The sequence below is a fragment of the Dreissena polymorpha genome, unplaced genomic scaffold (genome assembly GCF_020536995.1).
Source record: "Dreissena polymorpha isolate Duluth1 unplaced genomic scaffold, UMN_Dpol_1.0 chrUn010, whole genome shotgun sequence".
Taxonomy (NCBI): Eukaryota; Metazoa; Mollusca; class Bivalvia; order Myida; family Dreissenidae; genus Dreissena; species Dreissena polymorpha.
The window spans coordinates 103,773-125,348 of record NW_026273324.1 but is presented as its reverse complement, the minus strand read 5'-3'; the positions used below and the strand labels follow the sequence as shown (position 1 = coordinate 125,348).

At 37.6% G+C, this 21,576-nt stretch overlaps 1 protein-coding gene across 1 annotated transcript; it reads right to left on the bottom strand.

Moving 5' to 3' along the window:
• Window positions 1-824: 824 nt before the first annotated feature.
• Window positions 825-21,012, bottom strand: LOC127863486 (NACHT domain- and WD repeat-containing protein 1-like). Its single transcript, XM_052403033.1, has 25 exons — window positions 20,917-21,012; window positions 19,834-19,969; window positions 19,186-19,271; window positions 17,761-17,877; window positions 16,854-16,969; window positions 16,431-16,548; window positions 15,569-15,662; window positions 15,108-15,239; window positions 14,278-14,409; window positions 13,603-13,808; window positions 12,453-12,598; window positions 11,521-11,623; window positions 11,210-11,422; window positions 10,229-10,399; window positions 9,635-9,794; window positions 8,913-9,065; window positions 8,375-8,524; window positions 5,380-5,599; window positions 5,104-5,260; window positions 4,302-4,473; window positions 3,773-3,943; window positions 2,961-3,158; window positions 1,826-2,077; window positions 1,390-1,496; window positions 825-881 (listed from the first exon to the last, which is right to left on the bottom strand). Exons 1-25 carry the CDS (start codon window positions 21,010-21,012, stop codon window positions 825-827), a joined length of 3,663 nt encoding a protein of 1,220 aa, XP_052258993.1.
• Between the last annotated feature and the right edge of the window lie 564 nt (window positions 21,013-21,576).

Here is a 21,576-nt window from a genome sequence, read left to right as displayed (position 1 = left end):
AGGAAGCTATTAATATACCTGGGAGCGCTAGGAGCCCCCCCCCCTCCCCGGAATTAAGTCATAGAGTGTAATCCTATTATTGCATATCTTTGTGTTTAACACAGAAGTGGTCAGTTTTACACCTAACTTGACATAAAACACATATAAAATAAACCATATCGCTACGCTTAGATGACTGGCCATGATAAAATACCACTCGCTAGGAAATTTTCCAATTTTCAAATTTCCCGCTTCATGATCATTGGGTAACGTGTCTTTTGTTTACGTCAATACAACATCAACAACAACATCTTCGAATAAAATAAACATTTTAATTAACTGACAAATAAAAACAAACACATTCTATTAATTTATAGGAATATTTATTATAACATATAAAATAAAGAATATATTTCATGTTGTTTTTGTTATCGAAGTGAAAGTACATGGCAGATTCGCAGTGAATAATAAACGGGACGATAACACATTACCGGTACGTAAAAAGGAATGGAAAAGCGTATAATTGTATCGTTGCTAAGCGCCCAATACCATACAACTAACGCAACACCTTATAATCCTTTTTATCCTATATATTTCCTTAGTATCGGGAACTACTGCCCCCAAACCCCCGCTTTGTCGATAGTGGTAAGCAACTGCGTACCGGTAGAGTGCAATCTAGTCTAAAAAACAACAACAACACGCAATGGATCCGATGATGAGCGGAAAGTGTTGAATAATTGTGATTTAAGAGGAAGGTAGTTCACGGTTAGCAGTGTTCGTAGTTTCTTTCACCGGCCTTTTGATTATCATACCATGGGTCCATGTTTTTCCAGTAATTTCCCTTGTTACTGGAAAATGGGCGAGTCCGGGGTCTGCTGCGTTTCATTCCTGTAGTCTTTATACTATATAGGGGTATTTTTTTATTTAGCCATTAGATTAGCTTTATGGATAGAATTTCAAACTCCTGTGTCTAAATCGGTGATACATCCCAGATATTGAGTACCGGTTATTGAATATATAAAATTGTTTACTTGATCAAACAATTCATATTTATTTAATAATATTAAGTATTTATTTATTTAATTAATATATTAATTAATGTATTAATTAATTAATGTCTTAATTAATGTTTTAACGTATTAATTAATTACTAAATTATTTAATGTATAAAATATTAATGTATTATTTTATGTATTAATTAATGAATGTATTTAGTTCTTTATTTATTCATTTTTTTTAGTTTATTTATTTAGTTAATGTAATGTCTTTCTTCATTTATTTTTAAAATATGAATATTTTTTACGTAAATTGTGTTTGGTACGCCTTGTGATTTGTTTTGCCTTTTAAAATGTAACATGAACTCTGAATACAGAACAGCTGTACCCCGAACAGTTTCAACGGAAGAATTACCTGCAGCGTGGACGAATTGACAACGAAGACGGTACTCCCGCTGATGTAGTAGATACATGTGCCGTCGGCAGTGAAGTTTATACTGCGAATGTTAAGTTTCTCGTCGGCTAAAAGAAGCAAAGTTATAGTTATGAGCCTCGCGGTTTTAATGCATTTTCGCCAAAGGTGGAGTTTTGCTTAGAAAAGACCTTCGTTAAACGAAAATGCCATACATGCAGGAAATGGCGTTCCTGACTAGCCTGCGCGTGCTGATCGGGCTTATCTTGGACGATATTTTACGCACAATCAAGAAGCCCCGGTTTCCCAGAACGAAGCTTAAATATATTATTTTTCTAAGTAAATAATGTTTACATGTACAACATTTGCTCTTATAAATCAGTATTATTTACACAATCGATATTCGTACGCCAAAACCATAAATCCACTATTTACATACGTGGAATAGAGCGAAGACGGTTGCCATTGAAATCCGCGAACACGATTTCGCCGGTGAACAAAGTGGTGTATACGACGTAAGTTTCGTCGGGGGAGATGTCGAAAGCCTCGATTTCATGTTCTTCAAACTCGCCTTCTCCGTCCGGGATCTTCTCAAATCCTCGCCACGCAGGCATCAATGTCATGGAATCAAGGTCAAGGACAGACAGGAAGTATTGATCGTCGCTTGTCATTCCAACATATCTGTCTCGACCTTTTCAGAACAAAAAGAAACTACGAGTTTTTTGATGTTCAATGTTCGACTTTAACAAAGCTTTTCATTTCCCATATTTGAATTATAAGAAAAGATTTCATTTTCTAAAATTCATTGTTAAAAAAAAGGTTTTCATTTTACATGTAAGCGCTTTAAGAAATATTTTCAGTTTTAGTGTTTGAGCTTTAGGAAAGGGTTTCATTTTCAATGTTCGTATTTTAGGTTTTCATATATTAAATTTACGTAATTTCGTAAAAAAATGTACTGTCCAATGTTTTCAACTTCAATTTTCGTATTTAAAAAAAGGTTGTCATGTTAAATATTCGCACATTAAAAAGGGTTTTAATGGCTGACCTTCATGAAAAATTTAGATTTTTGAATGTTCGTCCTTTAAATATATTGACATACTGATGGTATCCATTGACAGTAACGTAAATTTTCTCGCACAGACTGATCCGGAACGATACTTTCCGCATAATTGCATTGTATGTTGAATTTATTCACCATAGTAAGAATAAAATATCTTTTGAAAACTACAAGAAATGGGTATTTTTTATTTTTCATCATTGAAAGAATTAGCTGTCATCTTTATGAGCCTCGTTCTGGGGGGGGGGGGGGGGGGGAACGGGTGACGGGGGAACTGGGCTAAATGCATTTGCTTAAAGTGTCATACCAGATTAGCCTAGTGTTGTACACACTGGTCAATCAGTGGCGACATTTTACCATCTAAACTGGACTTAAGTAGAATCTTCCTTTAAACAAAAAAGTCTAAACAAGCGAAAAGTGTCGTCCCTGATAAGCCCGTGCGGACGACATTTTACGCACATGCATTTAGCCAAGTTTGCAAAAACGAGGCTTATATAGAGACCATACCACCGCCAACCTGAAGGGTTGCTCATTGCTCCAAATTTCGCTTCGTCACTTGATGATGTAAGAGTCTGCATCAGGCTACCATTTGTGACGTCATATATGTTCATTTGTTTTCGAAATAACGTGACGATCGTTTTCTTGCGTTTACCAGCAGCACAGAACGTTTTTGCAGAATCACGACCTTTGAGCGGTATGTCCAAACAGTGTTTACCTGCAAAAAGTCATGTGATAATGGAGGCTAGTAAACCTGTTTATATTTACGCCGTATTACGTCGGTAACCTTTTTCAACCCTTGGTCGCAAAAGAACAACATATCTACTGCAGTAGTTTTACCTACAAATAGTTATATTCGAATGCAGCTTTGCATTGACAGTTCCTAGACGGGTTATATTCGAATGCAGCTTTGCATTGACCGTTCCTAGACGGTGATCCCATTTTTAATCACGGTTTGTTTGTATGTTTGTAGTTGTTTTCAGTTATAAAAGACGAGGATAACTGTGTATAAAATTATCCGAATATCGTTGTTATTTCATTTCAATATCATTGACACGTCCAAAAATTCGTTTGCAACAACCAACACTGTTGAATAACAATGTAGTTTTGAAACGAAAAATTGTGATCGATTTATTAGCAGTATATACTGTATGTCTTGCCTTGAATGATGTTTTTGTTTCTAAAATCAATGCCAATTGATGACTTACAATACGAAAACATATGTGTATGTTATAATTTAGCAAAATACAAATATACATACCGGTACTAGTATATAGATACAATATGTTTAAACATATATTTTGATATAGATAATTTATTGGAAAGGCTCACCAGTTTGGAGTTCTTCTACTTGTATAACGTTGCCCACTTCCATGGCGACCCACTCGTCACCATGGCACAACGCGACCTTTGTGCACTGACCTTTACCAGTCACTTTGCGTAGCAACCGCGGAGGGTCGACCTTGATGTTCCAGATTTTGATCTCCTTCAACGACTGACAGACTAAAGACGGTAAAGCGTTTACAATCTCTTGATATTAGATCGTCCTGTTATGTATTTTACGTTTGATAACAATTAAGAATCAATTTATTTTCGTTTCTGTTGATGACAGTTCATTATTTTATTTTTTCTAATTCAATGAAACGGTTAGTACGGACTTGTCTCGTTCAATAAATTGTTCAGCGTCATGGCAATATGTGGCGTCATTCACACATAAATCTTACAGAGAAAGTACATGTCTGAAATTTAGAATTCACGCGTACAATTGATATGTCGAACAGAACTTAACGGAAAACTTTATATCAGTTTCGTAAAAAAAGAAACATTTTTTTATAAATGTACGCCAACGCGTATTATTCACCTGTGATTACGTATGTGCCACATAACGTCATCGTCATCATGTCAATGTCGGACGCGTGCACGTGGATGCTGTGTAGAAGCTGACCCCCGGGACGCTCCAGGATGTTGACATCGGGCTCGAACCACACTTTAGAGCTGTATTCGCGCAAGCGCTGCTTGAACTCGGCTGTTGTCTGAAACGAGTAGGATGAATAAAAACAACAACCAATCGAGCTGAATCATGCGATAATATGTATTATGCCATTAGAGGCAAGCGAAGCTCCATCATAGTCTACGCAATCGCGCAATCTGGTCTGGAGCTACGCTGTCCGCTACAAAGTCACGCAAGTGTTTGTGATGTCGTTAGCGGACAGGATTGCTCCTGACCAGATGCTGGGGAAGGTACATATTAATTAGTATACAATTCATTTAAACTTTTTGCTTATTTTTGGCTAGTGTCCGCTGGTTATATACGTAATCACGGAATTTGACTGGCAGATCTCTTATTCTATATTTTCTAAATCAATTCTTTATCCAAACATACTTTTAATTAAGTGTTATGAGTTAATGTCTGTTAATAAATATTATTCTCATTCTATGAAAACTGGGGTTGGCGCATGTGCGTAAAGTGACGTCCCAGAATAGCCTGTGCAGTCCTAATCAGGAACACATGCTTATCAAAGACGACACTTTCCGCATTTATGGAATTTTTCGTTAACATGAAGTATCTTCTTTACAAAAGTCATGTATAAAACGAAAGTGTCGTCCCTGTGCGTTAAGCCCAGTTTTCCCAGAACGAGGCTCATACGAGTCGTGCTTCAAACCTCGCTGTCCTCAAGGCGACCGTGTAACTGCGGCACAAATTGGTCCGGGTCCGTCTGCAGCCCTTTCCGGGAGAGAAGCAGTGCCTCCAGGACGCCCCTGATTAGGAGATCCCCCGGGAACGCCGCTTTGGCCGCCGTGAAGTCGTCCAAGAGTGCCCTTTGGGAGCCGTGAAAAACAGGCGTGAATGACCATTTCCAGACGTTTTGGATCAAATAAATGGCTAATGCGAGAGACAGTGTCTAGTTTAAATTAAGATTCTTAACCATAACACTTACTCAACAGGAAGTGCGTGTAACTTAGCAACGCAGAAGTGCACGTTGGCGAGACACTCCTTCTTGAGAAGGTCAACGTGACCCGCGTGCAGGCGGTGGTAGGACAGATTGTTGAGTGCCCGGATGTTGTAGTCCTTCTCTCCGAAACGCAGTGGTTGTGACGTCACATAGCGGTCCTCTTTCATCACCTCCCCCTTAGCGTTCGTGTACGGCTTTTTTGTTCCTTAAATACAACAATTTAAAGCATATTTGGAGATATCCAAGTAAGCACATTATTTTTTAACATGAATATTCGGTATGAATTTCGGTGATACAATGGCGCGAATAAATACACAATAATGTGGACATTCTCAATTAAAAAGTAAATTGTGTCAATTTTAATGAAAATAATGAAACGTTTGAAAAACAATGAATACGACATTGGTCCTCATTATACGTCTATACTGTGGGATCAAACATTATCAAAGACTCAGATACACAATTGGGTCTGATTAAACATGAATGTAAGTTTTCATTGTTCCCATACTTGTTAAAGTGTTTATCTTTCTCCCATTACCGCGAAACGGCCGTTAAACCCGCGCACCACCTCTTTTTGAGATACATTAATAAATGAGCAATGCAACTTCCGAGATGGCGCTCAGGCCCGAAAGTTTTAATAGATAATTTTACAGGGTGGTTAGGTTTTATATCTTATTTCAACATGTTTCGCATTATTTTTAAAATCGGGCAATGTAGTGCGATTCAGTGAAGATTAACGAAGCCCAAAACGTACAGAAACATACATTCTCGACCCATTTAAAAAAGTGAGAACCTTTATAAGTGTGGCATGGTGCGTACATCATACATTAGATGCTGCATGCCAAACATATTGGCTTCTTGCCGACGTACTTGATAATTTTGCATTTTTCTAAAAGAGATGGAGCCAATGCTTAGGAGATGGCGCTAATGATAGGAGGTAGCGCGAATGCAGAATGTATCAATTAACAGTCGTTTCGCAAAGACATTATCACATGACGTACATTTGATAGATAAAGTTATTAGTTATATTAAATTTATTTATCAAAGTACATACAAAGGCCCAAACTCTTTACAGAACATAAACACAATCTATTATTAATAAGATTTTTTTTTAAATATATACATGTAAGTGGATCAACTCAATTAACAAGTCACCAACATGAAAACAAACATATTGTACGATATTTACCAAAAACCTTTAATACTCGAATAAAACCAATAACTTAATGTTTAACATTATTTAAATAATTAATCGACCGCAATTTGTACATGTATACAGTATGATAATTCAGGAAATAAATAAAAGATAATACATCTTATTGAAAAGATGCTTTGTGGCCCTTAATCCAAATTCTTAATTTACTAAAAGGCCAAGGTCAACGAATCTTATGGCCCTTAATCCAAATTCTAAATTAACTAAAAGGCCAAGGTCAACGAATCTCAATTATGCTCATATATGTTGTTTTAACTACTATCAACTACAAAAAAATGAAGATACAGTCTATCCTGTCAATAAAGACCACTTAAGGGATTTGGTCGTTGTGGTCTTTGTTCACAGGTGGTCTTTTTTCGCAGGGTCGATTGAAACTTAGCAAAATGTGCTAGTAAGATTTGAACAGGTACCTGATCTATGTATGTGCTCTATTGCTTAAATGGTTGAATACTAATGTATGTATAATGTCATAAAGGATTGAAAAACACAGTTTTGATTTTATATTTATTATTTCAATTTCCTTATATTTTTATTATTTATTTTATTTATCATATCATGTATAAATAACTATTGACATACATGAATATGTACTTGTACTGACAAATTCCGTATCGATAATCTTTGCACGTCTTATCGCGGAGAAATTTAAGAAAGAAATCATTATCAAAATGTATGTTTGTAATTGGCATTGTAATTGTAACGAAACCATAAATTTCCTTAATGAGTTGATGAAAGCCCCAAACTTTTGTTTGATATTTCGGAAATGGTGGCCATTTTGTTATTGAAAGTTGTGAAATCGTTGATTGTTATGATTGAAGTGGTCTTTGTTAGGTATCAAAATGGACATTTGGGAATGTAAAATGGCGGTCCTTGGTCTTTGTTCGAAGGTGGGCTTTATTCGCAGGTACAATATATAGTGAAATCGTTCTGGAGGAAATCGTTGTGGTCTTTATGGAGAGGTGGTCTCTATTAAAAGGTGGTCGTTGGGACAGGTTGGACTGTACCTCGGTCTTTTTCCGTTAACTTTTTTGTATAACACATGTTAAATGTTCTTATCGTACAAAGACGAACATTTAAAAAAGCACTTTTTTCTAATTAAAAACGTACGCGACTCAAATGTGCTGAAGTAGTCAATTTACAAAGAATAATGTAAGTCCTGTAAACATAATATAAAACATAACATAAAATATGTCTCTTTAAAATAGCTATACATGTGCATTAACGCCATCTCCTAATCTGGGCGCCACCTCCTTTTCATTGGCTCCATTTCTTTTTGAAAAATGCAAAATTAATCTCATAGATCGTCTAGAGGCCGATGTTTTTATGCACCCATTAACTTGTACTGGTTCAAATCAATAGTTTTATGTAATACGCGATTTAATTGGCTGGGAATTTGCTCGTCACACAGGCAAAAGACATCGATGTGTTTTTACGAAATCTACCATGCCACAACTTATAAAGGTCCTCACGTTTCCAAATGGATTGTGAATGTATGTTCCTGTACATATTTGGATGAATTTATAATCGCTGAATCGCACAACATTTGCCGATGTTGTTTTACAATAATGCGATATTTGTTGAAAAAACATACCAAACATAATCACCCTGCAAAATTATCCGTTAAATTTAAAAACATCCGGGCCTGAGCGTTACCTCGGAAGTAGCATTGGCTCATTTATTAATGCATCTCAAAAAAGAGGTGGCGCGCGTGATTAACGGTCGTGCAAGAACTTACAAAACATCTGCTAACTTTATTATAAATCCTACCATTGGCCCAGGTTCCCGCGAAAAAATCAGCAAGGTTGCCATGGAGACGCTTGTTATGCGCGTCATCTGCGCAGTAGCGCTCGTGCGCAGCTTCCGTAAACTGCCGGTGATACCAGTTCAACACGCGTACACCGTCTGCACCGCGCTCAACTGCGGTGAAACGACTGATCTGTTTATTTTAGTAAATCTAACTACTTTCAAAGTAGTCATGACTTATTAACAACTAGAATGTAGCAAATGTACCATTACCGTTTATGTTAAATTCATAAGCAAATCACTAAAAGAACATTGAACTAAGTCTCAGCTGAAAACAAAATCCCCAAGCAGCAAGTTGAATCCAACAAATGATCTCTAGTTCCCAAGGCAGACGTTCTACCGTGTCGCTTTAAACGCTTAACCTCAATTTTAAAAATTAACGACGTTGGTAATAAATTCGAATATAAATCATCATTTTACTTATAAAATCGTTTCCTTCTCAAAAGATCGACGTTCGAAAAAAAATATAGTCAACCTATAAAATAGCAGTATAGTCACATACCGATATATTGGTCGATGTCCGTCCGCATGCGAACCAGAAGTAGAGGTGGCAGTCTGCGAATGGGCGGCGTCCAGTAGGTGTAGACGTCATTTAATACGTCATCATCGCAAGATAACACATCATCAAGCTCCGCCTCGGTGATTCCGTTACTGGCTGAAGTAAAGTTCCAAGTTCAGTGTCATAAATAGCCTCAAATAGCCGCGTATATGCTTTTTTAAATTCTCTTGAAGAATTATGATTCTAACATTTCAACTTTAAAAAGTGAAAGTTGTAAAGCTACATGTATAATAATATATATGTTGCAAGAGGCATGTGTTACGTCAACAAGCGATTTCATACAAAATAAATCTCAGTGTGACATTGACACTCTCTATAGACATGAAGGGAGTATCATTAAGTTGTTTTTGCAGATGTAAAAATATGCGTGTCAATGCACGGGGGCTGTGGCAGTAAGTCAACCTTTTCACACTTTGCCATAGACCGATTTCAGCGGTTCACGACCGACTCACTACTGAAAAATGCACATGGTTATGTCAGTATTATCAATTATATTGACATGAGCCTAGTCTCTTGGAACCTTGTCGTAAATAGAATTTCATGAAAATCCCTTAGCAACTACACAGCTAGCTCGACACATCGAAAATGTAACATTTAGATAATTGACCAACAACAATCCATGTACTTGCAAAGTAGATTATCAAATAAAATGAATCAATCCGAACCTAAGGTAAGATATGCCAAGGCGCGGCACACCAATATCCGGCCGTGCTGTTTCTCTAGACGACCGAACAGGAAGTCGACTGCTGTACGGACTGTCGTCTGCAGCACCGTCCGTGATGGGGGGTCGAACGAGCGCCACAGCATGGCTTCGTCAAACGACAACTGATCAGAATTCCAAAAAAAATTGTCAGCATATTGTTATAGAAAATTATGTATTAAAAATAAATAGTTTTGTAATTTGTTGTTTTGCACCAAACGCTCCAATTTCTACTAAGTTTACTTCAATCTTGTCGACAGAGATGTACCTGATTTAAGACTACATCATCCATGAAAAATATATAATTCCCTCTTTTCCTTGACATTTAGTGTGAGACCACAAATACAAACGGCACTGATAAACTAATCATTTTTTAAAACGAATGAAAAAATACATGACTTCTCACAATAACACTTGTTAAAAAGTTTCTCACTGTCGCAATTGTTTGCTTTCGTTTGAACCGTTTCGAATTGGAATTAAGTGTCAACATTCTTTGCTCGTGGTATTCAACTTCCTTATTTTTCAATTGTAAAACCTTTTCAAAGCTAAATGCACTCACCTTTAAGAACAGCGGTGTCGGGCACTTCCGGAATGTGCTCAGCAGGATGTCAATCTGGTGTGAAGTCAACTTCCGGTTCCGTTTGTCCGCCCACGACAAAACTATGATGTGTGCATCGCTTTGATCTAATTCCGGAACCTGTATGAACCTTTCCTCGTCAGGAATTAATTTCTATAAAAGTCGGTAAACATTTATTACAAAAGTAAATAAAAAAATTGTGCCTTAATCTAAATTATTTCAACGACGCACGCGCGCGTCGGTTTATGTGTTTTTTAATTTGTAGTTGTACACATATTTCGATTTCGTTTGGCATTTATAAAGGTTTTTTATTTCTCAAAGACAAATGAAAACATATGGTCACCAGTATTTGAAAGAATAAATGGACAAGAACAAAAAGAACTCAAAAATACAAACTAAAAAACGTTGTTTATAACGAAATATAACCCACATACGGTCATCCATGTATATCTGTATAACAGTTCATGCGGATCGCAAAGGCCTATCTGGGATCACACTTAACGCAGATGTATCAAGCCCCGTTATCTCAGACCGAGACTTATTTATGTTCTATGATCACGAGTGTTTAACTCAAAATCGATAGTCCACCATAGGCAACACATTTTATTTCAATTGTATGCATGTTTGCATTATGCTGATATAAACTGATATAAACTGGTGACTTTCGCGGGAATTATGAATTTGTGACGCCAAAATAGTGTTTTTACTGTTTGAAACAGTGAATTATCAGTTAAAATCTTTTATACCCGTCTGTTAACTACATGAAAGCTTGAACTTAACACTGTTATGAGAAATATTAGAAACTTTGGTGTGGGCTTAATGTGGGTTCGTTTGTTTCACTTCTTCACTCATAAAAAGTTTTTAAAAAGTGCTTCCGGGAGAACACGTATGAATTAGCATTCGCCTCTACATCGTTTTCCCCTTATACGAGTACACTAGTTGCCTTTTTGAGAGCACCCGCACCTTGAGGGCCGGAAACGCCTCGTATTTCTCCTCCGGAAGTGATGATACGATGACCTTGCAGTGAGGCGGCAGAGAGGCCGGAAGCCACATCAAAGAGCGGCCATTGTGTGAGGTGTCCAGCTGGTCAAGCGAGTCTAAGATGACCACGAGTGGACACTCCGCCGTGCCTTGCTTTAAAAGGACCATCAACTGAACTTTTAGAAGGTCGACGGTCTAAAAAAGAGAGGCTATGGTAAAGAATCAAATTGACGAATTATCGACAATGATGATTGGGACAATAATGGCGACGATCATGGTTATGACATACGTACCAGGCCGATTCGGAGGCGTTGATTACCCAGCATACTCAGTTGATGCACCAGACTCTGTAGCAGAGGCAGAACGGAAGAACTCGCAACTGTTGTACCGAGAAACCTGTGGCGATGAGAAATGTAAGTGATATGAAGTGGGCTTACGTTTTCATGTACATTAGAAGTCCGCACAGGGACGACACTTTCTGCCTTGATGTAATTTTACGTTTTAACAAAGTCTCCTCTAAACAAATTCCTCGACAAAATATTATTAAATATATGTCGTCCCTTATTAGCCTGTGAGGCCTACAAAACGAGGCTGAATGTATGAATAATTAGTTTGCGTGTAAATGTGACAGTACATGTTTAAGTTGAGGACGTTTTTCTCATGAGAAAATGGATGTCACTTTACACTGCTAACGCGGTAAACATACATGATAATCCGCTTAAAAAAAAATCTGCAAATAAAATTATTCGTTGAAAATTCCTTGACAAAATATTATTAAATCTAAATATGTATATGTAAATATTTATTATAATGTTGAGTCTAATAAGTGAAAACACCTATCATATAACAGGTAAAGAATTGTTGCACACTAATAAACACTTAATCTGTTGTTTCTTCTATCAATGTCAAACAAAACAGAAGTACGCAAAAGCAAAATAATGTTGATTCGATGAAACAAATTTGTTTCTTTCGCAACTTATTAATGACATAGTTAAAATAAAAGTTGTGTATCTGAAACCGCGGTATCATATATAGAGAGCCTTATCTAAAATATTATTTGTTTCCTTTTCAATTGACTATTTCCAAATACGGCGTTTCGCAAAAGTCGTTTGTTTCTGTTGTTGTTGTTGTTGTTGTTGTTTTGGCCTTTTTTTTAAAATAAATCCTAAAACGTTCCAGTCCGATGAAGCTCAAGATACACTCAAGTCGGCCCGCCATAAGCTACCTTAACACGAGCTTTGGTGTCTTGTTCAGCCAGGTCTTGCAAAGATTCGCCGACATCGCCAGGATGGACGTTTTGCCCGTTCCACTGATCCCGTGCACAACGAGCGGGGCCGTTGTCGATGTATCCAGCAGGTAGGATTTGATCCGCTGTTAGCGAAGAATGTACAGTGGCGACGGCAACAATTGAGTCGCATTTTGGTAAAACCGGGATTAATGCATGTGCGTTAAGTATCGTTCCAAATTAGCCCGTGCAGTCTGCACATGCTAATCAGGGACAATACTTACCGCTTAGACTGGGTTTTCGTTTAGAGCTTAACACTTTTAAACGAAAATTAAATAATAGCGGAAAGTGTCGTCCCTGATTATCCTCGCAAAGTGCACAGGCTAATCTCGGATGACACTTTACGCACATGCATTTAGCCCTGGTTTCCAAGAACGAGGCTCTTCTTTATATTGGGGGGGGGGGGGGAATACCCGTTTAGCATTTAAATTGAAAAGTATAATAGTTCTTTGCATTCGTATTAAATAGGAATATAATGGTGATTGTAGTTAAGAGATATTTTATTAAGAAAGAAACAACTTCGTCATAGTTTCGTCTGATGTTTTCATCTTTTAAAATGGCATAGTTATGTAAATAACAGTTTTTATTCGCTTGATAACAACATAAAGAACTGTAAATATACAGAAAATAATCAATGTCAACACATGCAATCTTAACATAATAATAATAAATGCCTTAGGAATATCACAATCACTGTAAGGCATTTGAAAATTACGGAACAGATAAAATATATTCAGTATAAAAATCAGATTATTACAAACTTTCAAAAAGATCGACTCTAAGTCCCTATTTGTTCGCTGAGGCTACCTCAACCGAGACAACAGATTTAATGTATGTATTCTTAATTGGGACTCATTTATTGAGTCCCACCATAGCTAATTAAGATAATCATGTGTGAAAATATATTTCCAATTACCGCACCGCCTAGAATCGTGGGGAGTCTTTATTGCACAACATAAATGATGTGTACAGATTTGAGACCGACTGAGAAATAAAAATTCGGTAAACTGGTAGGATAGAAATCGAAAATGATTCACCAATAGTGTTGATAGTGTTGAATTGTTGAAAGGATGAAAATATAAACGCGAACCTCCAGCGTCTCGGTACGTCCATGGAACTCCGCGCACTTGGCCTGGCACAAACGGATGTGCTGCAGACATTCCTCGGTGAGCCGATCATGCAGAAGCTTCCGCTTCCGGATAGCCTGAGTTACCATGGATATCATGTTGTCCGTGAAGTCCTTGCAGAGGCGCGCCAGGTACTTCCGGTGCTCTTCGCTGGTTTCCGGCTCGATACCTGCGTGTGTGTTTAATACCTAACACGTCATACTTTGAATCAAATATATGCATGTAAACTCGTCGTTGAATATCAATATAAAAACAAGCCAACATTGCATTATAATAGGTAACAAAACAATGGTAATGACATTCATTTTATTGAATTGGAGGTTTACGAGTTTATAATCCATGTTTGATCGTCCGGATATACAATGCCCAATGGGGAACACACTGTTAGAAAATAGCTATTAGCAACCAGCATAAAACCACGACAGCCTGCGAATAAACACGCAGTCTATTCAGGTTTTAAGCTGTTTGCAACTCATCAGTATGGTAGGGTTGAAGATGAAGCCTTTAAAGCTCGAATCTATTGAAAAAAGTATTGCATTTAATTAAGTTTTAAGTACTAATAAAGATCAAAATGCGTGGCTGAGTGTTAAAGTGTTAAGCGAATGTATGAACGACCAGCCTTTGTGCTACCACCGTACCTTCCCTGCCGACCCAGTGAACGTTGTAGTGGAAGATCTGGTCGGGGTTCAGGCGCCGCTCCATCCGGTGCTCCTTGAGTTCCCGCAACATCCGGTGAGCCTTCTCCACTTTCTCCTGCGCACCCAGGCACTCTGCAATGTATCTGAAGCACTAAACATATAAGTCCGTGACAACACGCACTATGTCGACACGTGACTTCACGTGATCTAATGTACCACGTGACTGCATGAACCAAGTGAGGTCAACACAGACTGCGTCACATCACAAAACCACATGAGAACGTGACTATACATCGAAACGTATACACCACGTGAAAACAACCACCACGTTAGTACTTGACATTACGTGACATAATGAATCACGTGTCCGCATGAACAAGATAACGACAACAAAGAATGCGTCCCAACACGAACAACGTGTTTATATGAACTACGCGACCACATGAATCACTTAAGTTACAACATGATCGTTTATCAATAACACTTGAATCACTCGAAAGATAACGTATAGTATTTGCATTACCTTACGATATGAGAACACCGATGTTGATATTCGTCGAACGTGAGTATATATGAAACTCGCCCATGGTAAACGGGGATAAATGCATGTACGAAGTCCGCACAGGCTATTCATGGACTGAACCTTTCGCTTTAACTGAATTTTCGCTAAGAAAATACTTCCTTTTAACGAAGTATTCCTTAAAACTGAACAAGCTAATATGGGACGACATTGTACTCACAGACATTAAGCCCCGTTTTCTCAGAACGTGGATTATAATTATAGTTGATATGATATAGTGTTTAGTAAATGATCTTGCGCATGCGCTCACCGGTGAATCTGGAGAGTGCATAGCTGCTCTCTTGGCAATCTATGTCTTCAATGTTCCGGCGAAGCCAGATTGCCTGCCTGGCGATAGAGTCCTCCGCCTTGAGCAGACCTTCCTCCACTTCCGTCTCCGTCACTATAGCAACAAACAACTCCGGTATTCACCATAGCAATGATAGAAGTATAGACTTTATAGAGACTCAGAATACACTAGTAAACGTATGCGTTCATAGATATGCTTGTAACCGAATTTTCTTACAAGTACAACATTATTTGAGCTTCGTTTTGGGAAAATGTGCTATATGTATATTCGTAAATAGGCCAATATGGGACGACAATTTCCTAGTAAATAGGATTGTTCGTTAACAAGATGTATCTTTCGAACGGAAATTAGCTTAATCTGGGACGACACTTAACGCAAATGCATTGAGCATAATTTCCCCAGTACGCGACTTATATGCCTACCAGAAATAATATACTTCCGGGCCGTTTCCGGGTCGAACACCCTGGTGGCGGCCGACTCCAGAGCGTCCTGCATGAGCTCGCTCTCCTTCCACCACTGGAAATATGGAATGGATCGAGCTTGTGAATCTGGGGAAAACTCTATCAACGGCATCATGCGAAACTGGGTATTATGACATATGTGGAAGCGTCGCTACAGACGAACCTGCGCACGCACGAAATTTAATCAGGAGCTATGCTGCCCACCATGATACCAGACAACATTGAGTTACATTATATTAGACAGCGTTGTTACTGACTACAATGCGCGAACACACAGGCTGCTCTTGAGCTAGGATTGCCTCATATGACATAAGACCCTTTTTTACATGATGCGGCTCACCTTATAACTGTTTTAAAATCATGTTAGGAATAGATATATTCTCGCTATCGATATAACACACAAGTCACAGTAGGATGAATAAAAACAACAACCAATCGAGCTGAATCATGCGATAATATGTCTTATGCCATAAGAGGCTAGCGGTATTTTTAGTAGCACATTTATTGTGTTAAATATTTTTATATCAATTTGTATTTTAAAAAGAAATCGTGTGTACAAACATTACATACTTATATTTCGGTTACGGCTTAACGTCAAAACGATATACGATTAAAACCCGGTATTGTGGTATATTGTTTGTGGAACTTCTTTGAGTACATTTCATAAACTGTTTTAAATGGAACTGACATGATGATGTCTAGTAATTAGTGTTTCCATTCTGTATTGACGTTTGCATAGTTTGAATCTATTGACAAATCCATTTATGAAAATATAACAATAGTCAGCAATAAAAAAATCGGCCTATAAAAGTCCTAAACGAACTTGCTCTTTGGCGATTTTCTGCCCGTCTCTATCCTTGCTAATGAAATCCGGCAGGTGCGTGCTGATGGATGCGAGGATGTAAGCGGGAGGAACCGCGTTGTCGTCCCGGGAATACCACCTGTTTACAGATATGAACAATAGACAAAAGCTCGGAGGACTGTACGGAGGGCTGGCTAAATATTCGATGTCAGTTGCGCTATTGCAAACAAAGATAAATTATTTATTATGATTGTAATGTTCTGGAATGAACACAATTAATCATAGCCAACCTTTAATTTTGAGATTTAAAATAAAGAAAATACACGGTACAACAATATGTGTTCCAATCAGTTATATATAAGAATATACAACCATATACCCATCGCTGAGAAATCTTGTTTGAAATAACGAGATAAATTGACCTGGACCAAAATTTGTTCTCACTTGAGGAAGAGCCGGATGGTCGCCGGGTCCTCGACCTGCGCCGTGAGAGACTCGAACTCATCTGCCAGAATAACCCGGGGAAACGCGATATAGCCATACTTGTGGGAAAGGAGTGACTGCGAAAGGAACCTTGCTATTATAAGAGCCTTGTTCTGTGAAAACTGGATTTAATGCATGTGCGTAAAGTGTCGTCCCAGATCTGCATATGTAGTCAGTTCATTCTCATCAGGGACGACTCTTTCCGCTCTTATGAGATTTTTCTTATAAGAGAAGACTCTTACCGAAAATCCAGTTTAGGCGTAAAGTATAGACCCTGTTAAGTCTGTGTGCACTGTACTGGCTAATTCGGACAACGCTTAACGAACTAGCATTAAGACCAGTTTTCCAAGAAGGGGGCTTATAAGTAATGAATAATGACCATTATTTGGGCGTAAACTTTGCATGTGAGTTGACGACAGACCAACCAACAGACACAGTGTATTTTATTTTACTTATTTTACATATTTGTTGAAAAGCGATCGCATTACATGTTAAAACTTTTAAAGTTGTGTTTAAACCGTTTGTTTACTTTATATAACATTATCAGTATTTATGCCACCAAACAAAAGACAAACCAACAATCAAACACGCGCATTCTAATGCGGAAACCATAAACAACAAATTATCAGCACCACCGCAAATAATTCATAGTTAAGTCACTGTGAAATGCGTGTTTTAAATAAATAGGAATACTTTTGGACAAAAAATAACATAACAAGCAAAACGAATGGGCGCAATACGATTGCCATAGTAATACAAACCGTCTTTTCCGGAGAATGATATTAAACTTGTTACCAGTTAAATTACCTGCGTCTTATCTCGCGATGCGTCTTACATATATACAAAATACAAAAAGCATTTTATTCACAACGAAGCTGGGCCCGGTGGAGAGCTTTTGACACAGCCTGAGTTCCTTGAGACAGAGTTCAGTCCCCATGTGGTCATCCGTGGCCTCGTCTCGGACACCCCAACGCATGTCCACTACCTGAAAGACAGAGCGAGGAAACCCTTGATACCGCAGCTTTAAATCATCTACATTTGAACCGGGAGCTCCTGGGGACGATCCTTATTTATGCTGGGTAATGTTTTAGTTGAGTTACATTTACGTCTCGCTCTGAGAAAGCAGGGCTTAATGTATTGCGTAAAGTGTCGTCTCAGATAAGCATATGCTGTCCGCACGGGTTTATATTTTTTCGTTTAAACGAAGTATCTTTTAAACGAAAATCCAGTCTATGCGGAAAGTGTTGTCCTCATTGGCAGATGGTATGAGCTAATCTGGGACGGCACTTTACGCGCATGCGTTAAGCTCTTTGTTCCCAGAGCGAGACTAATTTGACACACAAGAAAGCTTTTATGGCGACGCGTTAAAGCGTCTGCTTTTGAGCCGGGAGGTCCCGGGCACGATATACGTTCAGACCAGGAATTGTCATATTTGGGTTACAGTTTGACCAAGTTATATATCGGAATTCGCAAACATTCTTCAGTGTTATAGTCATCATTAAATTTGGCAAATTTCTAAAATAGCATTATATACCCAATCAGTTATAAAAATTTAATAATTTTATATAGTGAAACAGTAATTGAAGATCAAACATAACCCCGAAATATTTAATTTCAGTTGCAGCACTCATTTATGTGTCAACTTAATATATTTTTTTTCGCTATTTCACATTGATCATACACAAATACATTTATTAAATCAATCGCCTAAATTCTAGGCGCATATTGCACTGCAATAAATACTGACACACAAATTATGATACATATCTTTCATGAATATGCTTATTAAAAAAGACTTGCCTTTTCACATAGTATTAACAACACTGCTATAAGGTTTCGTTTTGATATTCAGAATACCTATACACGAGTTTTCGACATCCAGATACGGCATCCAGTTTACCTCACAAACTTCGTTTGCGGGGTTATAATAACAGTATTACAGAATTTTGCGGAATATCAATAGCATTAGCATCTTAGGTAAGCAAAAATAAATAAAGTTAATTGTGCACTTGTAATTATAAGATAATGTCTTGACAAACTTTGAGAATATCAGCACAACATTTATTTAATGAAACTCGGAAGAACGACGAATTACCAGAATATAGAGCTAACATGATATATTATTATTGTATTTCCGATCACCTGCATGATAAAAACAATGTTTTTCTCAACTAGCATAGTAGCATACACCGACGAAACCGATTTACTTAAAAGAAAAACACATCAACTATTTTAAATTTGCTTTATATCCTAGTTGAAAGTGTTTGCGCATTTCGTCAGGAGCACGACTGACCTGAAATTCGTATCCAAAGTTGCGACAATGTTCTTTGATCTTCGGGTACGCCTCCCTCATTAACATGTTCCGTTCGTGCTTTGTGTCTGAATTTAAATTGTAAGGGTATGAGGATTTATAACATTTTAATACATTTGTCTTCGTTCCAGATTATCTGCTTAAATTCTTTCAAGATTAGGCAACATGTAACACACTTTAAGCATACAACTATATGTGAAGAAGCCCTTATATTTGTGTGTCATATAACATACAACATGGAAGTATATACATCGTGATTGTTTTTCGAAACTTTTTGTCCATTTCTTAAAACGTTCCCAGGTTCAACTCCCCGGTACTGCGTTTACTATTCAGCTCCCCCGGTACTGCGGCTTCTCCCCATACATTCACAAGTTCATCATCCCCGATACTTCGGCTACTCATCATACGTCTTCAGGTTCAACTCATCCGTAACTGCGGCTACTCATTATACGTTCACAGGTTCAACATCACAGGCACTGAGGCTACTCACCATACGTTCACAGGCACTGCGGCTACTTACATCTTCCCTCGTACTGCGGATACTTAACTATCCCGGTACTGAGGATACTAAAGTCCCCTGTTTTGCGGACACTTACCAGGTTCAACTCCCTCGGTACTGCGGCTACTCACCCGTGAAGGTGCTGCTGGTGAAGATACGCACGATCTTGGCGGAAGGTGGGCATATCAGATCCGTGTTCCCCCGGAGAGCCTCGTTGCGGAGCTTTATTTCCGGTGACATTTCTTTGCTGTCTATTTGCGCCATTTTCTGTAAAAAGTAAGCAGCACTTCCTTTAGCAATAATATATGAACCTCATGCTATCTTCAGGACATACACAAATCCACTTCACCAAACATCAGACGCTAAATTAATACGATTATTTTTGAGAAACATAATTGCTAAGCACCGGCGTATATGATTTAATAATGTTCGAACTTATTATTTTAGCACTGATAGCGTTTACGTGCTTTTAATTTTAGAAGTATGGTAAAAATTTGGTATGTTGTGAACTAAGATAGTATAATCAATACGAATACAACGTTATAATTTTTAATTCATTTTTTTCAAGCCATGTATAAAATAATTATTTGAAGCAAAAAAATCAGTAGGGTGAGGTTTAACACCTATATCATTTCTCTTACATTTTTTGAAAAAGTCGGTCAATATGTATATAATGAAGTGACATTACCGTTTTAATTAAATTCTCCAATTCATCGATTTGACTCAACATATTGCCTAAGTGTCTTTTCTGATCTTCCCTGTACAATAAAATCAATCAATAATATATAAAAACGAAATAAATGTTCTCATAGTCAGTGGAATACAACGGTACCAATCATGTTGAGCGTTCATTAATTTAGAAAAAAAACATATGTATGTTTGCGGGAAAACGGAAAGTTAATTTTTTTGTTCTTTATTGTCTTAGCAACATATTCTATAATACTAACCTTAAACAATATAAACAAAATCATATTAGCATTATCTTCAATGTATTATAAAATCGTATTCTAACTAAACCCTCTTTGCAAACATACACATGTAATCGTTATACATATGAAACCATTTAAAAGATTCACAGACAAGTCAATCACTGAAAGTATAATACATAATAAAGATTCATTTTGTTTTTACGTCTTGGCTTTTTCTTCCGAAGAAATGATGTTGGCCCCAAGATTATTAACTGTGGCTTCGGTTTTCCATGAAGGCGTTGTCACTGGTAATCCGGATGTGAGTGGTAACCCGGATGTGACTGGTATATCGGATGTAACTGGTAACCCGGATGTGGATGGTGCAACTGCAGTTGTCGCCATGGCGGGACTGTTATCTGGCGTTATTTTACTACTTTTTGCAGTTGGCTTCGGATAATTACCAACTCCGGAACCCATATGTGCACCATCTGTGAAGTCATATGTTAAAGTCGTGTGGGTAAGACAAATTTGATAGAACGTTTATATTTAATTTAATTTTTTAAATATTTTAAGTAAATATAATTATGAATATTAAATACAAACTGAAGTAACTTCTAATATACCAACGCACCCTTTTCGTCACACAAACCAAGGACTTTATGGTTTGAAAGCGTTTACACTTTCGTTATTAAATGGCCATACATTCACGCGATTATTTTCCAGTTCACAAATAAGCCATTAGGACTTTGATATACAAAATATTATCCGGATATTTTACTGACTATGGGTAAATATTGATAATGTTGATATGGATATATAAGGGTTAACTATTGCCAGTAATGTGCACTTTTGTCGGCATAAAACAGTGAACCATTCAACTCTATTTGCGTTACCTTTTTTCTTAATGAACAAGAACAATTAAACTGGTGACGTACACAATCGACAGCGCTTATCGATGAGGTTTTG

What these genes read in the sequence shown, in the direction of transcription:
- LOC127863486 (XM_052403033.1), bottom strand. Translation starts at nt 21,012, where the DNA reads ATGGCGACAACTGCAGTTGCACCATCCACATCCGGGTTACCAGTTACA. An exon ending in TCACTGGGTCGGCAGGGAAG is followed by an intron (nt 13,809 to 14,277) that starts GTACGGTGGTAG and finishes ACACACACGCAG; the next exon opens with GTATCGAGCCGGAAACCAGC. An exon ending in GACGTACCGAGACGCTGGAG is followed by an intron (nt 12,599 to 13,602) that starts GTTCGCGTTTAT and finishes CTTCGCTAACAG; the next exon opens with CGGATCAAATCCTACCTGCT.